General features: G+C 36.7%; 4 protein-coding genes across 4 annotated transcripts; all 4 read right to left on the reverse strand.

The window, feature by feature from the left end:
* Positions 1 to 1,757: 1,757 nt before the first annotated feature.
* LOC148116541 (olfactory receptor 5J3-like) lies at positions 1,758 to 2,732 on the reverse strand. Its single transcript, XM_087884607.1, has one exon. It carries the CDS (start codon positions 2,730 to 2,732, stop codon positions 1,758 to 1,760), a length of 975 nt encoding a protein of 324 aa, XP_087740733.1.
* Positions 2,733 to 5,833: 3,101 nt separating this feature from the next.
* LOC117656626 (olfactory receptor 5G26-like) lies at positions 5,834 to 6,781 on the reverse strand. Its single transcript, XM_087884723.1, has one exon. It carries the CDS (start codon positions 6,779 to 6,781, stop codon positions 5,834 to 5,836), a length of 948 nt encoding a protein of 315 aa, XP_087740849.1.
* A 2,660-nt stretch (positions 6,782 to 9,441) lies between these two features.
* Positions 9,442 to 10,374, reverse strand: LOC117656625 (olfactory receptor 9G19-like). Its single transcript, XM_034404811.3, has one exon. The coding sequence runs from the start codon at positions 10,372 to 10,374 to the stop codon at positions 9,442 to 9,444; it is 933 nt and encodes a 310-aa protein (XP_034260702.3).
* A 7,274-nt stretch (positions 10,375 to 17,648) lies between these two features.
* LOC117667144 (olfactory receptor 5AR1) lies at positions 17,649 to 18,814 on the reverse strand. Its single transcript, XM_034420358.1, has one exon. It carries the CDS (start codon positions 18,812 to 18,814, stop codon positions 17,867 to 17,869), a length of 948 nt encoding a protein of 315 aa, XP_034276249.1. The 3' UTR covers positions 17,649 to 17,866.
* Between the last annotated feature and the right edge of the window lie 742 nt (positions 18,815 to 19,556).

Raw genomic sequence — 19,556 nt, forward strand, 5'->3', positions numbered from 1 at the left:
TCTCCAATCAGTCATAGTGGCGTATGGTCTTATTGGGGATCCAAAAGTTTAATTCCATTATCAAAAACCTTCCTGGATAGAATTTTGTTCTGAACTCTCCTGCTATGTGTGTGTGTGTGTGTGTGAGAGAGAGAGAGAGAGAGGGAGGGAGGGGGGAGAGAGGGAGAGGGAGAGGGAGATGGGAGATGGGAGATAGGGAAGGACGGGAAAAAAGAAAGCTATAAAACATTCTTTTGTTGAAGGAAGAAAAGAGCAACTTTTTCTCCATTCTTATCATTTTTATTACCATTTTAGCTTTTCTAAAAATGATTCCCATTTACTGGGTATTAAAAAGTACATAGGTGTCACTAAATGTATATCCCTATCCTGTTGCAAGAGTATATTAGCTGAAATCAAAGGAAGTATGGGTAAAATTCTGTAAGAACAATTACATTTTATTTATTTATTTATTTATTTATTTATTTATTTATTTATTTATTTATTTATTATTTTATTTTATTTTATTTTATTTTATTTTATTTTATTTTATTTTATTTTATTTTATTTTATTTTATTTTATTTCTATACCGCCCTTCTCCTGAAGGACTCAGGGCGGTGTACAGCCTGATTAAAAGGACAAGACAAAACAAAATTTAAAATTATTAAAATTATTAAATGATAGGCTCAATTTTATAACCCCAAATTTAAAATCCCATTTTAAAAACCAATTAAAATCTTTACATTGATAGCCCAGCCTGGCGGAACAACAAGGTTTGTTACATTCTGCTCTGGTAACCAAAATGAACATAACAATACTTCAGCATGGATGTTATCAGCAAAAATATGAAATGGCTAAGAAATTATTTGAAATACATCGTGACTGGCCTGTGACTTTGCCACTAACCATATGGTAACCCTTGTGTGGAAATCTGAGTGACCAGAGTGGGGAATTTCAATGAAGAGTGATATAGATATACATAAATAATACATAGAGTGATATTTCAATGCATGTCCCTGTTGAACAAAGGTCTGTGGGCAGGGGTGAGTTCTACTTACTTTTATTACCGGTTCGCAATGGGAGCGCGTCTCTGTGCATGCGCAGATCGTCAATTATGACATCCGGTGGGTGGGCGGAGCCTCCTGACACTTTTACTACTGGTTCTAAAGAACTGGACAGAACTGGGAGCAACCCACCACTGTCTGTGGGCACTAAATCACTGGGATTACTTGGGTGGGAAGGCTGCAATTTAGGATTTTGCATGAAGCAGCCACTGAATGGTTCTTGAAAGAAAATGCATAACTAGACATCAGATAAAATCATCTAGGCCATCATTGAATATACTCTATTACTAAAAGAAATAAGAGATTTATATCACATAAATTGAAGCAGCATTTATTGAGTCAAAATATCAGAGGAGACAGGCTAGTTCAGACTTTGGTTGAAACCATTTTTCTTTAACATGGATGTTTAAAATTACAGTCTTTATGATTACAAAACAATCCCAGTTTGGTTTTAAATATGTATTATATATTTATATTACATTATATATATGTCACCATCTTTAACATTTAGCAATTAGATTCCATTAATTGGTTTTATGAAAAATATAATATCTTGGATAAATATTTAAATATGAAAATTTTTGTTGTCAAAATATCGGAGCTAAATTGCAATAGTCCCTGAAATGATAGTAAAACTAATTCAGTCAAGTAGTTTTCCAAGCAGAAATGTGTCAGATAACCATACTGTTAATATACACATATTTGCTTCTATATTTCTATATTTTACTGGTGTTTTCACGGTATTCGGTTTTTGGTATAAAAAAGGACACATTTTTCCCCCCCAGCATTTTTCTGAAGGCAACCTTTACATCCTGGTTCCTTAGGCTGTAGATTAAGGGATTGATCATTGGAGTCACTACAAGATACAACACAGAAGCTATTTGATTGATGTAGATAGACTTGGTAGGTTGTGATTGTGCATACACAAAGCCAGCACATCCGTAGAAAACAGTGATGATCATGAGGTGAGATATACATGTGGAGAAGGCTTTCTTCCGAGATTTGGCAGAGTGCATCTTTAAAATAGTAATCAGGATACAAATGTAGGATGTGAGAACAATGAGCATTGTTGTTATTAAAGTGAAGCCAATAAATATAAATTTCAACAGATTATTTAAACTGATATCTGAACAGGCAAGTTGTAATAGTGCAGGACCCTCACAGACAAAATTCTTAATGATGTTTGGTCCACAAAAGAACAACTGAGATGCAGGAATGATATGAAGTAAACCATGTACAACCCCAGTAATGTAGGAAACGACTACTAGTTGGACACATTTTATTTGGGACATGGTGACCAAGTAAAGTAGAGGGTGACAGATGGCCACATAGCGGTCATAGGCCATGATAGCTAGGAGGAAATACTCTGCAGTGGAAAATACACCATAAAAGTAAAGTTGAGTAAAACAACCTGCAAAAGAAATAACCTTTTTCTCTTTTACAAGATGGCATAGGAAGTTTGGGGTGATAGCTGATGAACAGCAGATATCCACAAATGATACATGACTGAGGAAAAAGTACATTGGTGTGTGGAGTTGAGGACTGATCCAGATTAAGACAATCATGCCCACATTCCCTAACAGGGTAATAGCATAAAGAGTAAAAAATATCATAAAGAGGATGAGTTGCAAGTGTGGATCATCAGTCAATCCAGTGAGTATGAATTCTGTCACCTGTGTTCTGTTTCCCATTGAATCATAGAAACACTTTGGAAACTGAAACAATGAAGTAATCAGAATTATATGCTATTTGACCAGTGGAAAAATGCAAACAAGAATAAGATATTCATGATGAGAAATGCACTATGGTTTCAATCAAAATAAAATTGCACCTGATTAAAATGTAACCTACGACTCATCACCCAAGGTGGATGCACGAAAGGGATGACAATATATTATATAACATCCTTCATCTCATGCTTGATCAAATGTACAAATTATTGACGTGCTGAAAGAACACATGGACCAAGAATGAAAAGCCACCTTCAAATGATGTGACAATAGCATTAATTTTCTTCCTAAATATAATTAAAGAATAATCATATGGAATACAGTAAGAGGTAGGAAGATAGTTTGTGATCTAAAATCTTCAAAGGGTGAGATAAGACAGTTTTGTCTTTGAGAGAAGAGGAAACTTGAAATACTTAAAATGTAGGACTGTAAATCTACATGTTATTGTTATATTCCTCAAATATCTGGTAAGCAATAAAAAAGAGGATGTCCTCTTCTCAGTTGCTCCTGAATGTTGGTGGAGCAACTTTATCAGATTGTACCTGATAAATGCTAAATAATCATTTATCACTAGTTTCAACTAGAATTAGTGTAAAAACAATAGTTTCTCCATCTTATAATATAGAACAATTTCAAAATTCTCACCCTATTCTGATAAAAACCAAAAGACCTCAAACAGGCTAAACTTACCTATTTACTCTGATCTCAGTGACATCAACAATAGATTAAAGCATTCCTTCTTTCCTGAATGCAGGTGGATTGCTTCAATATGAAGTGAGTTAGGAAGTTCTGTGATGAAATGCAGATATCTCCCAGCTCCAAGATCCAGGTCTTCTTAATTTGGTCACAGCATTTCCTCGGCTGTCTTTTGGTCTGTGCAGGAAATCTTATTTCTAGTGGGAAAACTTGCCAGTCCCTAAGTAGTTCCGAACTTAGATAAATGCTTTCTATTAATTCCTATTATCAGAAATGGGAACTGCACTGCAATTTTTCAATGTTTAATTAATAAACTCCCTTGAAAATTTTAGTTCACTTTTGAGAAGTTGAAATTCACTTGAAATAGTTAATATGACTCAGTTGAGTGTGGAAATTAATATCTAGAACTTTCCTTATATGACATAACCATTTCAACTGCTGTTCTATACTATTGTATATATTTATTTTTATTTGTTTGTTTCTTAGTATCTATCAAGTGTTCTAATGTAAATATGAATGGCCATACAGTAAATTAATGATGGAGTATCCTATTGATGAAGAAATTTGTTTTTGAAGGGAGAGGATGTTGATAAATTTATGTTTCTACAGCTGAAGGAAGGGAAGAGAAGGAGGAAGGAAGGAAGGAAGGAAGGAAGGAAGGAAGGAAGGAAGGAAGGAAGGAAGGGTAAAGTCACTTTTCCTGCTTCATACTCACCAAGTTTGTTTCACTAGGCAGCAATGTAAGATCTGTTGGGGAAGACTGAGTGTTTGGAACAATGATTGCATGCAGGGGTGGTGAGATGGTGACAATGCTTACTCCTGTGCTGATACCTGACTCTTAGAGTTATTCTCATTACGTTGTCATCTCTACTTCTTACCACACGATAAGAATAATAGTAAAGGTAATAGTTTATTAAAGTTGATCCTTGTAATGGTTGAATGAGACGTTGCCTGATGACATCATGAAATTCCCTAATGTCCTCATGTTCCAAGATAATCCAAATAACACTTGCTAAGTCAGCAGGGTTTTTAAGGAAACTTAAATAAATAAAAATATAAAAGAAAGATAAAGTAAAAAAGAAAGAACTCTATAATTTATGTCCTTCTATCCTTTCATTTTCCCACCCATTATACTTTTATTCATGAACTCCTTCACCATAGTTTCACACCTTCCTGACCGTTGATGCTGGATGTCTCTCAACCTAAAGAGGCTGATCCTAAAATGAAGGGGGAGATATGTATGGTCCTATTGTAGATTCAGAAGTTTAATTTCACTGGCAAGAACTTTCCTGGGTAGAATTTTGTTCTGAACCGGTTGTGGGGATGGGAGACATGGGGGAGGGTGTGATTGTCATTGAATTTATACTCCTACCCTGTTGCAACAGTCCATTAGCTGAGGTAAAAGGCACATCGTAGTATAAGTAAAATTCTGGAAGAATAATCAAATTCTGCTCTTGTAACCATAATGAACAAAATAATCCTTCTGCATATTACTGAATCTTATTAGCATAAATATGAAATGAGTTAGAAATATTTTTCAATTCTTTTAGTTTGGCCCATGATATTGAAATTTAACATATGGTGACACTTGTGTGCCCATCTGAGTGACCAGCGTGGGGAATTTCAGTCAAGAAACACAGCACACAATGACACAATAGCAGTTTCCATGTTGTCATCTTTTATTTAGTGTGATAATTGAATGCATCCTTATTGCACAAATGTCTGTAGGCACAAAGTCACTGGGTGAAAAGACTGCAAAATTTAGGATTTTGCATGAGGCAGCCACTGAGTTGACCTTGAAAGAAAATCCATAACTAGCCATAAGACAGAATCTAGGCCACCTGTGTATAGACCTTATTACAAAAAGCAACAAGTGATTTATGTCACATTAATTATTGAGTCGGAATATCACAGGAGACAGACAATTTTGGTCGAAATGTTTTTTTTTTTAATGTAGAGGTTTAAAATCACAATCATTCTCTTTGTGATTCAAAAGAATCCCATACCATAGCTCAGGTTTTTAAATAATACACCATTCTATATTATTTGTGTGTGTGTGTGTGTGTGTGTGTGTGTGTGTTTGTGTGTATCTCCATCTTTATATTCTTTGCCTGAGGAATCTCACTGGGGTTTCATCATTAACATTTAGAAATTAGATCACATTAAGAAAATGACAATAACTTGGTGAATTTTTAAAATGTGAAAGTAGATTTTGATTTGGCTAAATACCAATAGTCCCTTATAATTGAAAGCAAAACAAATTCAGTCAAGTAACCTCCCAAGGGGAAATATATCAGATAACCACCCTGTTAATATACATGTATTTCCTCCTATATTTCTACATGTTACTGGAGTTCTAAGGGTATTCAGGTTTTGGTATAAAAAGGAACACAACATTTTTTCCCAAGAATTTTTCTAAAGGCAACCTTTACCTCCTGGTTCCTCAAGCTGTAGATTAAGGGGTTGATCATTGGAGTCACTACTAGATATAATACACAAGCTACTTGATTGATGTAGTGAGACTTGCTCGGTTGTAATTGTGCATATGCAAAAGCACCACATCCGTAAAAAATAGTGATGACCATGAGGTGAGATGTACATGTGGAGAAGGCTTTCCTCCGAGCCTTGGCAGAGCGCATCTTTAAAATGGTGATCAGGATATAAGTGTAGGATGTGAGAATAGCCACATTTGTTGTTATTATAGTAAAGCCAATAAATATAAATTTCAACAGATTATTGAAACTGATATCTGAACAGGCAAGTTGTAGTAGTGCAGGACCCTCACACAAAAAATTCTTAATGATGTTTGGTCCACAGAAGAATAACTGAAATGCAGGAATGATATGCACTAAACCATGTACAAACCCAGTAATGTAGGAAACGACTACTAGTTGGACACATATTATTTGGGACACGGTGACCAAGTAGAGTAGAGGGTGACAGATGGCCACATAGCGGTCATAGGCCATGATAGCTAGGAGGAAACACTCTGCAGTGGAAAATAGGGCATAAAAGTAAAGTTGAGTAAAACAACCTGCAAGGGAAATAACTTTCTTCTCTGTTAACAGATGGCATAGGAACTTTGGAGTGATAGAAGATGAACAGCAGATATTCAAAAACGATAAGTGAGTGAGGAAAAAATACATTGGTGTGTGGAGTTGAGGACTGAGCCTGATTAAGAAAATCATGCTCACATTTCCCACTAGGATGATGGCATAAGCAGCAAAAAATGTCACAAAGAGGATGAGTTGCAACTGTAGATCATCAGTCAACCCTGTGAGTATCAGTTCTGTCACCCATGTGGTGTTTTCCATTGAGTCGTAGAAACACTGTGGAAACTGGAAGAATGCAGTAATCAGAGTTATATACTATCTGACTTGTGGGAAGATGCAAAGAAAAATAGAAGATATTCATGATGAGAAACGAATTATGATTTCAATCAGTATTTATTTATTTATTTATTTATTTATTTATTTATTTATTTATTTATTCATTCATTCATTCATTCATTCATTCATTCATTCATTCATTTATTTATTTATTTATTTATTTATTTATTTATTTATTTATTTATTTATTTATTTATTTATTTATTTATTTATTTATTGGTTCGATTTATATGCTGCCCTTCTCCGGAGATTCAGGGCGGCTTACAAAGTGTTTAAGCAATAGGCTTCATACTTTTGTATATACCTGCTTAGTAGGGCTTTCAGCCCCCCCAAGCGGTGTTCTTTTTTAGACAAAGTCAGCTTACTGCCCCTACAATCCGGGTCCTCATTTTACCTACCTCGGAAGGATGGAAGGCTGAGTCAACCTTGAGCCTGGTGAGATTTGAACTCCCAGTAATTGCAGGCAGCTGGCAGCTAAGTGCTACTTAACAGCACTTTAGTCTGCTGCACCACCAAGGCTCCTTAAATAAAATTGAACCAGATTAAAATGTAGCAGAAAGGTCATCACCACAAAGGTGGGTGTATATGATAAACCCCAATGGCCAGAACAGGCTAAACTTACCCATTTACTCTGATCCCAGTGACATCTACAATAGTTTAAAGCATTCCTTCTTTTCTGGTTGTAAATAGGTTTCTTCTATATGAAATGATTTAGGAAATTCTTTGCAACTGGGGAGAAATACAGACATCTTCCAGCTCCAGGCTCCAGGTCTGCTTAATTTGGGCACAGCATTTCCTCAGCTGCCTTTTGGTTTATGCAAGAGATCTTAATGCTTTTGGGAAAAACTTGCTATTCCCTAAGTAGTTCTGATTTTGAACAAATGGTTTCTATTAACTCCCATTAAAAGAAATGGGAACTGCATTACAACTTTACAATGTTTAATTACCGAGTCTTCTTTATAATTTTAACTTACTTTTGAGAAGTTGAAATACATTTGAAATAATAACTATGATTCCCAAAGGTGTGCAAATGATAAGCTGTGATTTTATTTATATGACACAGCTATTTCATCCATGGTGTTATTTATTAGTGATTTTATATATATAGCAACCAAACAAGACAGACACAGACTTCAGAGGATAATTAGAACTGCAGAAAAAACAATTGCTACCAATCTGCCTTCCATTGAGGACCTGTATACTGTACGAGTCAAAAAGAGGACTGTGAAAATATTTACAGACCCCTCACATCGTGGACATAAACTATTTCAACTCCTACCCTCAAAACGACGCTATAGAGCACTGCACACCAGAACAATTAGACACAAGAACAGTTTTTTCCTGAATGCCATCACTCTGCTAAACTAATAATTCCCTCAACAAATTTACTAAGTCTGCACTACTATTAATCTTCTCATCGTTCCCATCACCTATCTCCTTCCACTTATGACTGTATGACTGGAATTTTGTTGCTTGTATCCTTACTATTTATATTGATATTGTTTCCTGATTGCTTATTTGTACCCTATGACTATCATTAAGTGTTGTACCTTATGATTCTTTTTTTAAAATAATCTTTATTTACATTTTCCATTAAAAAAAAGTGTTGTACCTTATGATTCTTGATGAACGTATCTTTTCTTTTATGTACACTGAGAGCATATGCACCAAGACAAATTCCTTGTGTGTCCAATCACACTTGGCCAATAAAAAAATCTATTCTATTCTATTCTATATTCAGTACTCATTTGTATTTGTACTCATTTGTCTTGAATGTATCATGTATTATGAATTGTTGTATGAGTGGTCATATATTAATGAAGGAGTGAATACCTGAGATGGCTCAAGGCAGTTTATTAATGAAGAAGTTTTGGGGGGAAGGGGGTGTTGATACATTTCATTTCCTATAGCAAGTGGAATTAGTTGCCTTTAACCAAACCCACAAAATATGGAAATTTCACTGATCCGATCTGGGAAGGACAACAGAAATATACCAAAGATTATGAATAGAGGCCAAAGCTCCATTGGCTTCTATACCAAGTCTTTTTGGAAAGCTCATGAACTAGGTGGGAATTTCATTATTTTGAAAATATATCACCCAGAATGATGAATTACATACTGTCAGGTTCCCAAATGAACTCTACTGAAATACATACTTAGCCTGGCCAGCAAGGCAATGTTGGAATGAGTATTGATTGGAGACATAAAGTTTTTATTGTAGAATATTAACTATGTAAATAGTTAATATTCTAAATAAAGACAAATGTAAATAAAGACAAATGTCTTTATGTGTCTTGTGAATAATAATTATGGCTGAAAATCTCCTCAAAGTTTGTTTGTTTGTTAGGGTTAGAAAGAAATATGAAATATGTTCTATGTGAGAACAGCTTATTTGGAAAAAATAAATAAATAAAAGAAAAACAGAAAAAAGGAAAAGAAAAGGCAATTTATGTAAAAGGAATCATTCTTACAGGGACATTTTGTAAAAGATTTTCTGATAATAAATCTGTATGTAAATGCAGCCTAAACTATATTAATATTTTCAGGGTAATAAAGTACAAGTACATGTTTTCATTCATATTTACTTAGGGTATCTTCCACTTCTTTGCTTTCTTTTTAAGAGATTTCTTTACCTCCTCATTCCTGAGACTATAGATGAGAGGATTGATCATAGGGATCACAACTGTATAGAAGACAGATACAACTTTGTCTCTCTTCAAAGCATAGCTGGAACTTGGGCGTGAGTAGATGAAGAGGATGGAGCCATAATACAAAGTGACAGCAGTTAAGTGAGAGGCACAGGTTGAGAAGGCCTTCAGTCTCCCTTCAGCGGAACGTATCTTCAAGATGGCTGCCAGGATGAGGACATATGAAGCAAGAATAAGTGCCAGGGGTATAATTACATTAGAGATAAGAATGAAGAACAGCACTGATTGGTAGCTCTCAGGCACATTACAAGAAAGTTTGACTAATGGAGGTAGGTCACAGAAGAAGTCATCAATTACATTTCCATTACAGAAGCTCAACGTGAAGGTTTTGATAGTTATTATTGTAGCATTGATAAAACCACTGAGATATGAGAGTGTCACCAGTCCTGTGCATAACTTTCTGGACATATGAGTGGCATACAGCAGTGGGTTTGTAATGGCCATGTATCGGTCATAGGCCATGGCTGCAAGAAGATAGCATTCACTGTAGGCAAGGCCAGCAGAGAAGAACTGAGCAGCACAACCTCCAAAGGAAATGCTCTTGTCTTCAGAGATGCTATTTACCAGGATCTTTGGGGAATAGACAGAGGAATACCAGAGATCCAGGAAAGATAAGTTTCCAATGAAAAAATACATAGGTGTATGGAGGTTTGGGCTGCCACAGATAAGTGCCATTAGTGTAATGTTTCCTGTGAGGCTGGCTATATATATTAATAGAAATGTTACAAATAGAATCAGTTGTAGGTTTTGGTTATCTGTGAATCCCAAAAGAAAAAAATTCATCACCGTAGTGTGATTTTCTTTCTCCATGAAATATTAGGATTAACTGTTAAAAAAAAATATGCTGCAGTTATTTCATTAGATTAGCATAAATTCTCCAAGTATTATACTTCAGATACTTTAACGTGTAAATTTCAAAAATTAATCATTTTCCTTAAAAACTCACACAAAAATGTTGGGAAAAAATACACTTTTGTTTGTTTATGTCCTAAAAATGCAATTAGTATTTGGATAAGGAAAAATAGAAAACTTCAGTTTCTTCTGTTTCTGTTTAGTGGAACTTACTTTCTTCTCAACAACTGGTACATTTTTTCTCTTCAGGATTCTTAATGTTTGACATTTCAGTGGTAGGAACTTTGGAGGTGAATGAACATGTCATACTAGAATTCCCCATAACGCAGGCATAGATAAGTAAACAAAGTTAGATTAGTGTTTTAGACTTTAACAGAATTGACTTCCACAAAGTAAGAGAGAATAGAAAGGTTTCCATGGATGGAAATTCTAGAGGGAAAAACTGTTTAGGATGGCTGGGAAACTCTGAAAAATGAGACAATAAAGGCCCAAACAAAAACAATATATCAGAATGAGGGAGGGAGGGAGAGAGAGAAAGGAGAGGGGGGGAGGGAGAGGGAGGGAGGGGGAAAGAGAGACTCTGACAAACTGAGGAACAAAAAATGGGAAGAGGGGTGTTAGCCCAAATCTGCAAGGAAGGAGTCAGGAAGGCTAAAGCACAGAATGAACTAAGACTTGCAACAAATGTCAAAAATAACAAAAAGTTTTTTTTCCCCAATATGTAAAGAACAAGAAGAAAGTCAAGGAAATGTTCATTCCATTAAGGAAAGAAGATAGCAAGAAGGTGACGGGCAGCAGGGAGAAAGCAGAACTCTTTCTTTGCACCTATCTTCATGCAAAAGGAAAAATAGTCCAACCAGCACTGTGGAAGACAGAATAGAAATGCAGGTCAAAATAGGCAAAGAATTGGTAAGATAACACCTACAGTATCTGTTTTAAATGAGTTCAAACTCCTGGACAAGATGGTTTACATCCCTGGGTACTTAGGGAGCTAGCAGATGTGAGATACCACTGAACATAATCTTACAGAGTTCCTGGAACATGGGACATAGAGAGCTGGAAAAGAGCTGATGTGGTTCCTATCTTCAAAAAGGGGTAAAAGGGGATCCAGAAAACCTCAGGATAATCAGTTTAACATCATTACTTGGGAAAACCCTAAAAAAATAAGCAGCGGATTTGTCAAGAAATAAGGTGATTACTAGAAGCCACATGAGTTTGTTAAAAACAGATCATGCCAGACAAACCCAGGGGTGAAATCCAGGTTCTAACAGGTTCTGGAGAACCGGTAACGGACATTTTGAGTAGTTCGGAGAACCAGCAAATACCACCTCTGACTGGCCCCAGAGTGGGGTGGGAATGGAGATTTTGCAATATCCTTCCCCTGCCATGCCCACCAAGCCACGCCCACAGAACCGGTAAGGAAAAATTTGAATTTCACCCCTGAACAAACCTTATTGCCTTCTTTGATAAAGTGAATAAATGAATGAACCAAGGAAATGCTGTGGATATAATAGACTTCAGTAAGGCATTTGTCAAAGTAGACCACAGCCTACTTTTTGGTAAGATAGAACAATGTGGGGTAGACTAATCCACCACCAGATGGATTTGCAGATGGCTGACCAACCACACTCACTGTGTACTCCTCAATGGAACTACATCTACATGGAGGGAAGCATGCAGTGGGGTACCTCAAGGTTCTGTCTTGGGTCCAGTGCTCTTCAACATCTTCATAAATGACCTAGATAGGGGAATTAAAGGGGTGCTCATCCTATTTGGGGATGACACAAAAGGGGGGGGATTGCTAATACTTTGCAAAATAGTCTCAAGATTCAGAAGGATCTTGACTGAGTTGAACTTTGGGCCCTATTTAACAAGATGCAATTCAGCGGTGAGAAAAGTAAGGTCCTGCAATTAGGAAAAACCACATGCACAGATACAGGATAGGAAGTACCTGGCTAAACAGTAGTGCCTATGAAAGGATCTAGGTGCCCTGGTGACCTAAGTCAGCAGTGTGCTTCAGCTGCAAAAAAAAAAAAAAAAAAAAGTCAGTACTGTCCTAGGCTGCATCAACAGAGGGATAGTACCAAGATCACAAGAAGTGATAGTACTGTTCTACACCACACTGGTGAGGTTGCCTTTGGAATACTACAAGCAGTTCAAGCCGCCATTATACAAAAAAAGATACTGAAGCTTTAGAAAGTATGCAAAGAAGAACAACAAATATGAGGGGACTGGAAGCTAAATCATATGATGAACAGCTAAGGGAACTAGGTATCTTTAGCCAAATGAAGATAGACTTAAGGGTGACAAGGCTGCAGTCTTCCAATACATGAAGGGCTAACACAGGCAAGAGGTATAAATTTACTCTCCATAGCATTTGAGGACAGGACAAGAAGCAATGGGAAAGCTCATCAGAGGGAGATTCAACCTGGAAATGAGGAATTTTCTGACAATGAGAATGATTAATCAATGGAACAGCTGGCCTCCTGGAGTTGTGGGTGCTCCATTGCTGGATGTTTTGAAGAAAAGATTGGACAATCATTTTTCCAGGATGGTATAAATTAAAGACTCCTGACATAGTCAACCAGTTTCTAGCCTGGTCCCTAACCACTATACCAGGGGTGAAATCCAGCAGATTCTGACAGGTTCTGGAGAACCGGTAGCAGAAATTTTGAGCAGTTCGGAGAACTGGTAGCGGAAATTTTGAGTAGTTCAGAGAACTGGCAAATACCACCTCTGGCTGGCCCCAGAGTGGGGTGGGAATGGAGATTTTGCAATATCCTTCCCCCAGGAGTGAGGAGGGAATGGGGATTTTGCAGTATCCTTCCCCTGCCATACCCTCCAAGCCACACCCACCAAGCCACACCATGCCCACCAAGCCCCGCCCACAGAACTGGTAGTAAAAAAAATTGGATTTCACCACTGCACTATACCAAACTGGTTCTGTACTCTGTACTCTGTACTCTCTGCTTTGTGTTGAACAATTTGCTAAACAGTCCATTAATTCTCATGCATGCTGCCCTTTCCTTCCATCATAAACTGCTCTTATTGAGCAATCACATTTCAACTCCATATTGACTCAAAATATTTCTTAATTAAGGTCTATTCACTGTATCCTATGGTTTCCTTAAATCAGCTAAAACCTACATTACACTTCCTTTTTGTTTTTTACATTGATACCCTTCTCATTGACCTGGTTTAAACACTCTTCTCTTACATAAAACTGCACTGTTCTGCCCAAAATTGCTCATGGTCCAAATTTGCTCATGGCCATCTTTTGCACCCATATAAGCCAGAACCCTGAAAAAATGAACAGACTAATTTCCAAATACCCTGTTTCCCCCAAAATAAGACATTCCCTGATAATAAGCCCAATCGGGCTTTTGAGCGCATGGCAATAAGGCCAAGCGCTTATTTCAGGGTTCAAAAAAATATAAGACAGGGTCTTATTTTCGGGAAAACATGGTAGTCTTTGCTTTCACTTATGCAGCTTTGATAGCGTTCTTCCAGTTATCAGGAACAGGTGCAATCTTTATTTTACATACACAATAAACTCAGCCATAGAGTTATAATCACAATTCAGCCACTCCATAAATAACCCAAAATCCATCATGGGATATTTTCTAGTTACACCATCCTTACAGAGGTAGAGTCCTTGTTTAGCATTCTTCCCTCCCCCACCTTTTAAATGTCATGAAATTATTTCTGCATTTTCTCTATCTTTTTGATCTTAGCCATTACTTGCTCACTTTAAATACTTCCTTTGCAATCATCTTTTTTTTGGGGGGGGGAAACAATATTTTTCTTTTATGCCCATTTCTTGTGGCAAATATTCTGATTTGTTCCTAGGTCTCAGATGGTCTGCTTTTCCTTTATTCTCTTCATTCAGTGCTGTACATCCATTCATGTCACCTAACAGAATATTTTTTCCCTGGACTGCATTTATTAAGAAGATTATACAACTTCCCCAAATCCCATCTTTGGTTTTCCCATTACTACTGTTTATTGGAGCAAAATATTTAACTGGTGTCAACCTGTGGATTTCTATATTCTTATACACTCACAGAATCATAGATGATACAAATTCATGTATTCCGGAATAAGTTATAGTTCTTTCATTTATACTTAAATGCATAATTTCACTTCTATCTCTGAGTTTCAACTTTATTCCACAATATAAGTCTACTCTCCCTCAGATACATTACATCCCTTTTCTTTCTATTAATTTCGTAGACTTATAAAATATCTATTTTTTTAAAAAATTTATTTGTTAACTCATAGCATTTAATATTCACTCCTCTAACAAACCTGTAGTCATATAAAGAAGTGTGAAGATAGGTTGCTTTTCCTTCTTTCTTCCCTGTTTAGAATCAAGCTGGATCTGTTTGGAGATCAGCCTCTTCAACAAAAACCAGTGTTGATTTTTGATGGTACTTCTGATATGGTGCAGCAATTGTGCTTGTAGATTCTGGAATTATATACATTCAGAACATCAAATTCTTATGCTTCCTGAACCCAGAACTAATTTGTCAAATGAAGTTCAGGAAAAAAATTCTACATGGACCCAATTACATTAGAAATACTGTTTGGAAAATGCTGAGGGATATTTATTTAGAAGATCATATTGTCTCTCAAGAATACCATCCAAGTCTCTCAAGGATACCATCCAAGGGACCTCTTTAATTGGTGATAACTTCAAAGCTATTCTGTGATTAAATGTTAGCTATTATATGAACTTTCATTGGCATCCTTCAGACTCGAAAGACTATGGTATCGTGCTCTGGAAAGAGATCCTAAAACAGCATCTAGTGTGACTAAAAATGCCAATTTGAGAGTGGCAATCCCTCCCACATTGAGGGCAGATACATTCTGTCCCCCTGCCCAGCCCCCAGATTTCGCTGGTTCTGGGACTGCCTCTTTGCCTATGAACAGACAAATCAGTAAAAAATAACTTTTTTATTGATGAGAAAATAGACTTGAGAACCTGTTCCCTAAATTCATTCTCTGTTAGATATTTCTTTCTATTTGTAGTTTTATATATTTTTCCATTTGTAATTTTATCTATTCTCTTTATAAATCGCATTAAATGTTCTTATTGCTTGCCATTTTCCCCCTAAACACTTACTCATTTGATGCAAGACAGTTGAACATTACTAAGTATAGTAACATTTTCTCTGATGTTTGTAAATTCTAATGTGATGGTCTCCTTTAGAAAGTCTGTTGTCTTACAGAACCTTACTTTTGATACACTTTGACTCATCAACACACATACTCACACAATTTATGTATGATTTATAAATTTATCCTGGTAAAATAATCTAAAAAGGAAATTCAGAATAACCAGGGTAAATCTTATAGCTATGGCAGCCTTTTCATGTTCATAAACTGTGCAGTGATTGATTATTACATAAAATTTCATATTTATAAAATATACATTCAAAATGTCACACTATTCCTCAGACATAAATTTTATTTATTTATTTATTTATTTATTTATTTATTTATTTATTTATTTATTTATGTTTGATCTTTATTCCACCTTTATTATTGTTTACAAATAACTCAAAGGCATACCTAATATCCCTTCCTCTTCCTATTTTCCCTAAAACAACAACCCTGTGATCATTGCTTTGCTTTGGTGAGGTTCCCATGAAAAGTATAATTAGAGATGTGTGAATCAGCCTTAACCTGGGTCAAATTTCCAAACAGAGTTTAAAAACTGAATGGACTTTCATTGCACAAGTGTTCATGTGCAAAAGCTTTTTAAATCTCCAGTTGAGATCTAAATCTAAAACATGTGATTGTACAATGAGACGCAGAACATCTTGTTATGACATGTCCTATAAAATGGCTAGTAAGGTGTCCTCATAGAACATGAAGATCAATCCCAATATATGATCTCTCTTCATTCTGGGAGTCAACTGAACACCAGGATAACACATCTTATGTTATGAGATAGGATTTGCCTGGAATGGAACATAGATCAATCATTGATTAGTAATGTCTATTTCTTTACTATCAACATCCTGTTTTCAAGGGCTGATGATGTTCTGTAATCAGTATGGGTGTTTCCATGGCAGGAATCTGCCCTAGTTTGGAAGCAGCTGTAGGCCCGTGTCCCTACAATATAAGCAGGGTTGAAAAGCTGATCTGATCTGTTTCACACTCAGCTGTGGTTAAGTTGAAGCCATGGAAAAGTTAATTTTTATTCTTTATTCATTTTCAAAAAGATATTGTGGGTTTATTTCCCTCCAGCTCAGGGGTGAAATCCAGTAGGTTCTGACAGGTTCTGGAGAACTGGTAGCGGAAATTTTGAGTAGTTCGGAGAGCCAGCAAATACCACCTCTGACTGCCCCCAGAGTGGGGTGGGAATGGAGATTTTGCAATATTCTTCCCCTGCCATGCCCACTAAGCCATGCCCACAGAACCGATAGGAAAAAAATTTGAATTTCACCCCTGTTCCAACTCCTGAGTACCACCTTCTGTAAGGGAAATGCTGGCTGGCTTTGCATTTCCAAACAAAACAGGAGAGTAAAGTTAGGCAGTTTTCCTTTTCTTGTTGACACACTCTGCTACCAAGACCTGGAACTTTTTTCAGACTTTTTTTAAATTTACTTTCTTGGAGTTTCTGAATTCATGGAAGTGAAGACTGTTACAAATAACCTCTTTGGGGAATAAAAATGCTGCAAAGAGGAAGTGTCATAGCGAAGTTTTCTGTATTGTAATTGTAATTATGTTCCCTTTAATTGTATTCATTTTATGTATTCAATTCATGGTTATACTTATATATATATTACCTAACATGTACTCGACAAATAAATAAAGAAAATAAATAATATAAAAAATAAAATATATTAATTTCAGTGGGAGATAAGCATGACTAACTTTTCCTTAATATTGTACTTGGATGCCAAGTGATAATATAAATCAGGGGTGTCAAAATCATGTCATCAGGGCAGCTGTCATGGGACTTTTTTCCCCTTTGCTAAACCGGGTGTGGGCATGGACAGCACATGACGCATCCACCCCATAGGCTGGGAGTTTGACAGCCCTGATGTAAATCATTATTATCTAATAGCCTTGAAACAATTGTTCAACAGTTGTTCAACATTAAACTGAAAGCACAATAAATTTATTCTTTTTCGAAGGTAAAGCACTTGGAAATCAGTTGCTATTAATTCTTATTTGGAGGTTGTTGTTTTGACTGGAGTGAAATATACATATATTTAACAGCAAAAATAACAGGAGATAGATTTATTGTTTTAAGTCTAATGTTACTCTTAGAAACCACATTATGAAGGCATGTTTTCTTACATCAAATGCTTGATTAGCGTGGTGAAAAAACCCCTACATTTGCTTTTCAACTATAAAACTGTAGATTCCTACATAGAACCTTACATACAACAAGCACTGTGACATTTTTAATTAGCATCTTACAACTGATAGATGGTTATTTATGGGATAAAACTTTCTTGCTAATAACTCTTCTAAATGCTTCCTTCACATCTCTGTTTCTTAGGCTATAAATCAAGGGGTTCAGCATAGGGATGACAACAGTGTAGAACACAGAGGCCCACTTATCCTGATCTAATGAGTAGCTGGAAGGCGGCCGCAAATACATAAACATCACTGTCCCATAAAAAAGGGTGACCCCAGTGAGGTGAGAAGCACAAGTAGAGAAGGCTTTGAGCCTGCCTTCAGCAGAGCGGATTCTCAAGATGGCAGCAAAGATGAAGATGTAAGAAATGAGGATGATGAGAAGGGTGCTGAATTCGATGAATCCACAAAGGCTGAAGAGGAGGATCTCACTGACATAAGTGTCCGAGCAAGACAATGCCAGGAGTGGAGGAATCTCACAGAAGAAATGATTGATGACATTAGAACCACAGTAATCTAAGCTGAAAGTCAGACTAGTGTGGGATGCCAAGCTTATAAGACCTACTACATAGGAACCAACCACCAACACCAAACAGACTTGTTTTGACATGATTGTACTGTAATGGAGAGGACGACAAATGGCCACGTAGCGGTCATAAGCCATGGCTGCCAAGACATAACACTCAGCATCCACAAAGCCCACAAAAAAGGCAAACTGTGTGGCACAGCTGGAGAAGGAGATGACTTTATGTCGTCGCAAGAAGTCGGCCAGCATACGTGGAGCAATGGCTGTCGAATAACCAAGGTCGACCAAAGAAAGGTGGCAAAGGAAAAAATACATGGGGCTGTGGAGCTGTTCATCAAGCAGAATCAGGAGAATCATGCCCACATTTCCTATCACATTTGTCAAGTAAATGGTCAGGAACACCACAAAGAGGACAATTTCTAGGTATGGATTATCTGTGAACCCCAAGAAAATGAACTCTGTCACCTGTGTGTGGTTGTCTCTAGCCATCTTCATGGAGGGAGAGGAAGAGGTGATGAGATGAGATTTGGAGGTGAAATAAAAAACCCAGCCCAGGAAAAGAAAAACTATTCTAGGCTCAAAAAAATAAAAATAGAGCAAGAAGCTTTTGTGATGCTGGGCAGAGATGCCAGTAGTCTTTCATCTGAGTCCCCCTTCAGTTCCTTCAGTTGATGGCATCCTCAGAAGCAGCACAATTTGACTCATTCTATGCTACTGTATCAAGAAAAGAAAGCAGTTCTTTATTCGATAAAAATGGCAGAACTATTTAAAATTTAAAAAGAAAAATTAAAAATTAAGCATTTGCAATATTTAGCTTCCTTGTTATGGAAGTGAAATGTCCTTCAGTGAAAACAAATATAGAAGGTTATTTTGTACAGTCTAGATTACATTTTTCCAGTCTGGAACCTTCTATACATATGAGAGTACAATTATCAGCATTCTCAGACCTTGTGATCAGACAGAAAATGTATAGCCTACACAGCAATAGCAATAGCACCAGAAGTGAGTTCTACTTACCTTTACTACTGGTTTGCAACGGGGCTGCGCAGAAGCATTTTTATGATGTCAGGGTCAGTGGACGGAGCCTCCCGCCGGTTTTACTACCGGTTCTATAGAACCGGTGTGAACTGGGGGCAACCCACCACTGAATAGCACTTATATACTGCATTTTGCCCCCAACAATTTGGGTTCTCATTTTACCTACCTAGGAAAGATGGAAGGCTGAGTTAACCTTGAG

This window comes from Pantherophis guttatus, chromosome 1 (assembly GCF_059756535.1).
Source record: "Pantherophis guttatus breed Tessera chromosome 1, ASM5975653v1, whole genome shotgun sequence".
NCBI lineage: Eukaryota > Metazoa > Chordata > Lepidosauria > Squamata > Colubridae > Pantherophis > Pantherophis guttatus.

Coding starts and splice junctions, on each gene's coding strand:
- LOC117656625 (XM_034404811.3), bottom strand. CDS start 10,374: ATGGAGAAAGAAAATCACACTACGGTGATGAATTTTTTTCTTTTGGGA.
- LOC117656626 (XM_087884723.1), bottom strand. CDS start 6,781: ATGGAAAACACCACATGGGTGACAGAACTGATACTCACAGGGTTGACT.
- LOC117667144 (XM_034420358.1), bottom strand. CDS start 18,814: ATGAAGATGGCTAGAGACAACCACACACAGGTGACAGAGTTCATTTTC.
- LOC148116541 (XM_087884607.1), bottom strand. CDS start 2,732: ATGGGAAACAGAACACAGGTGACAGAATTCATACTCACTGGATTGACT.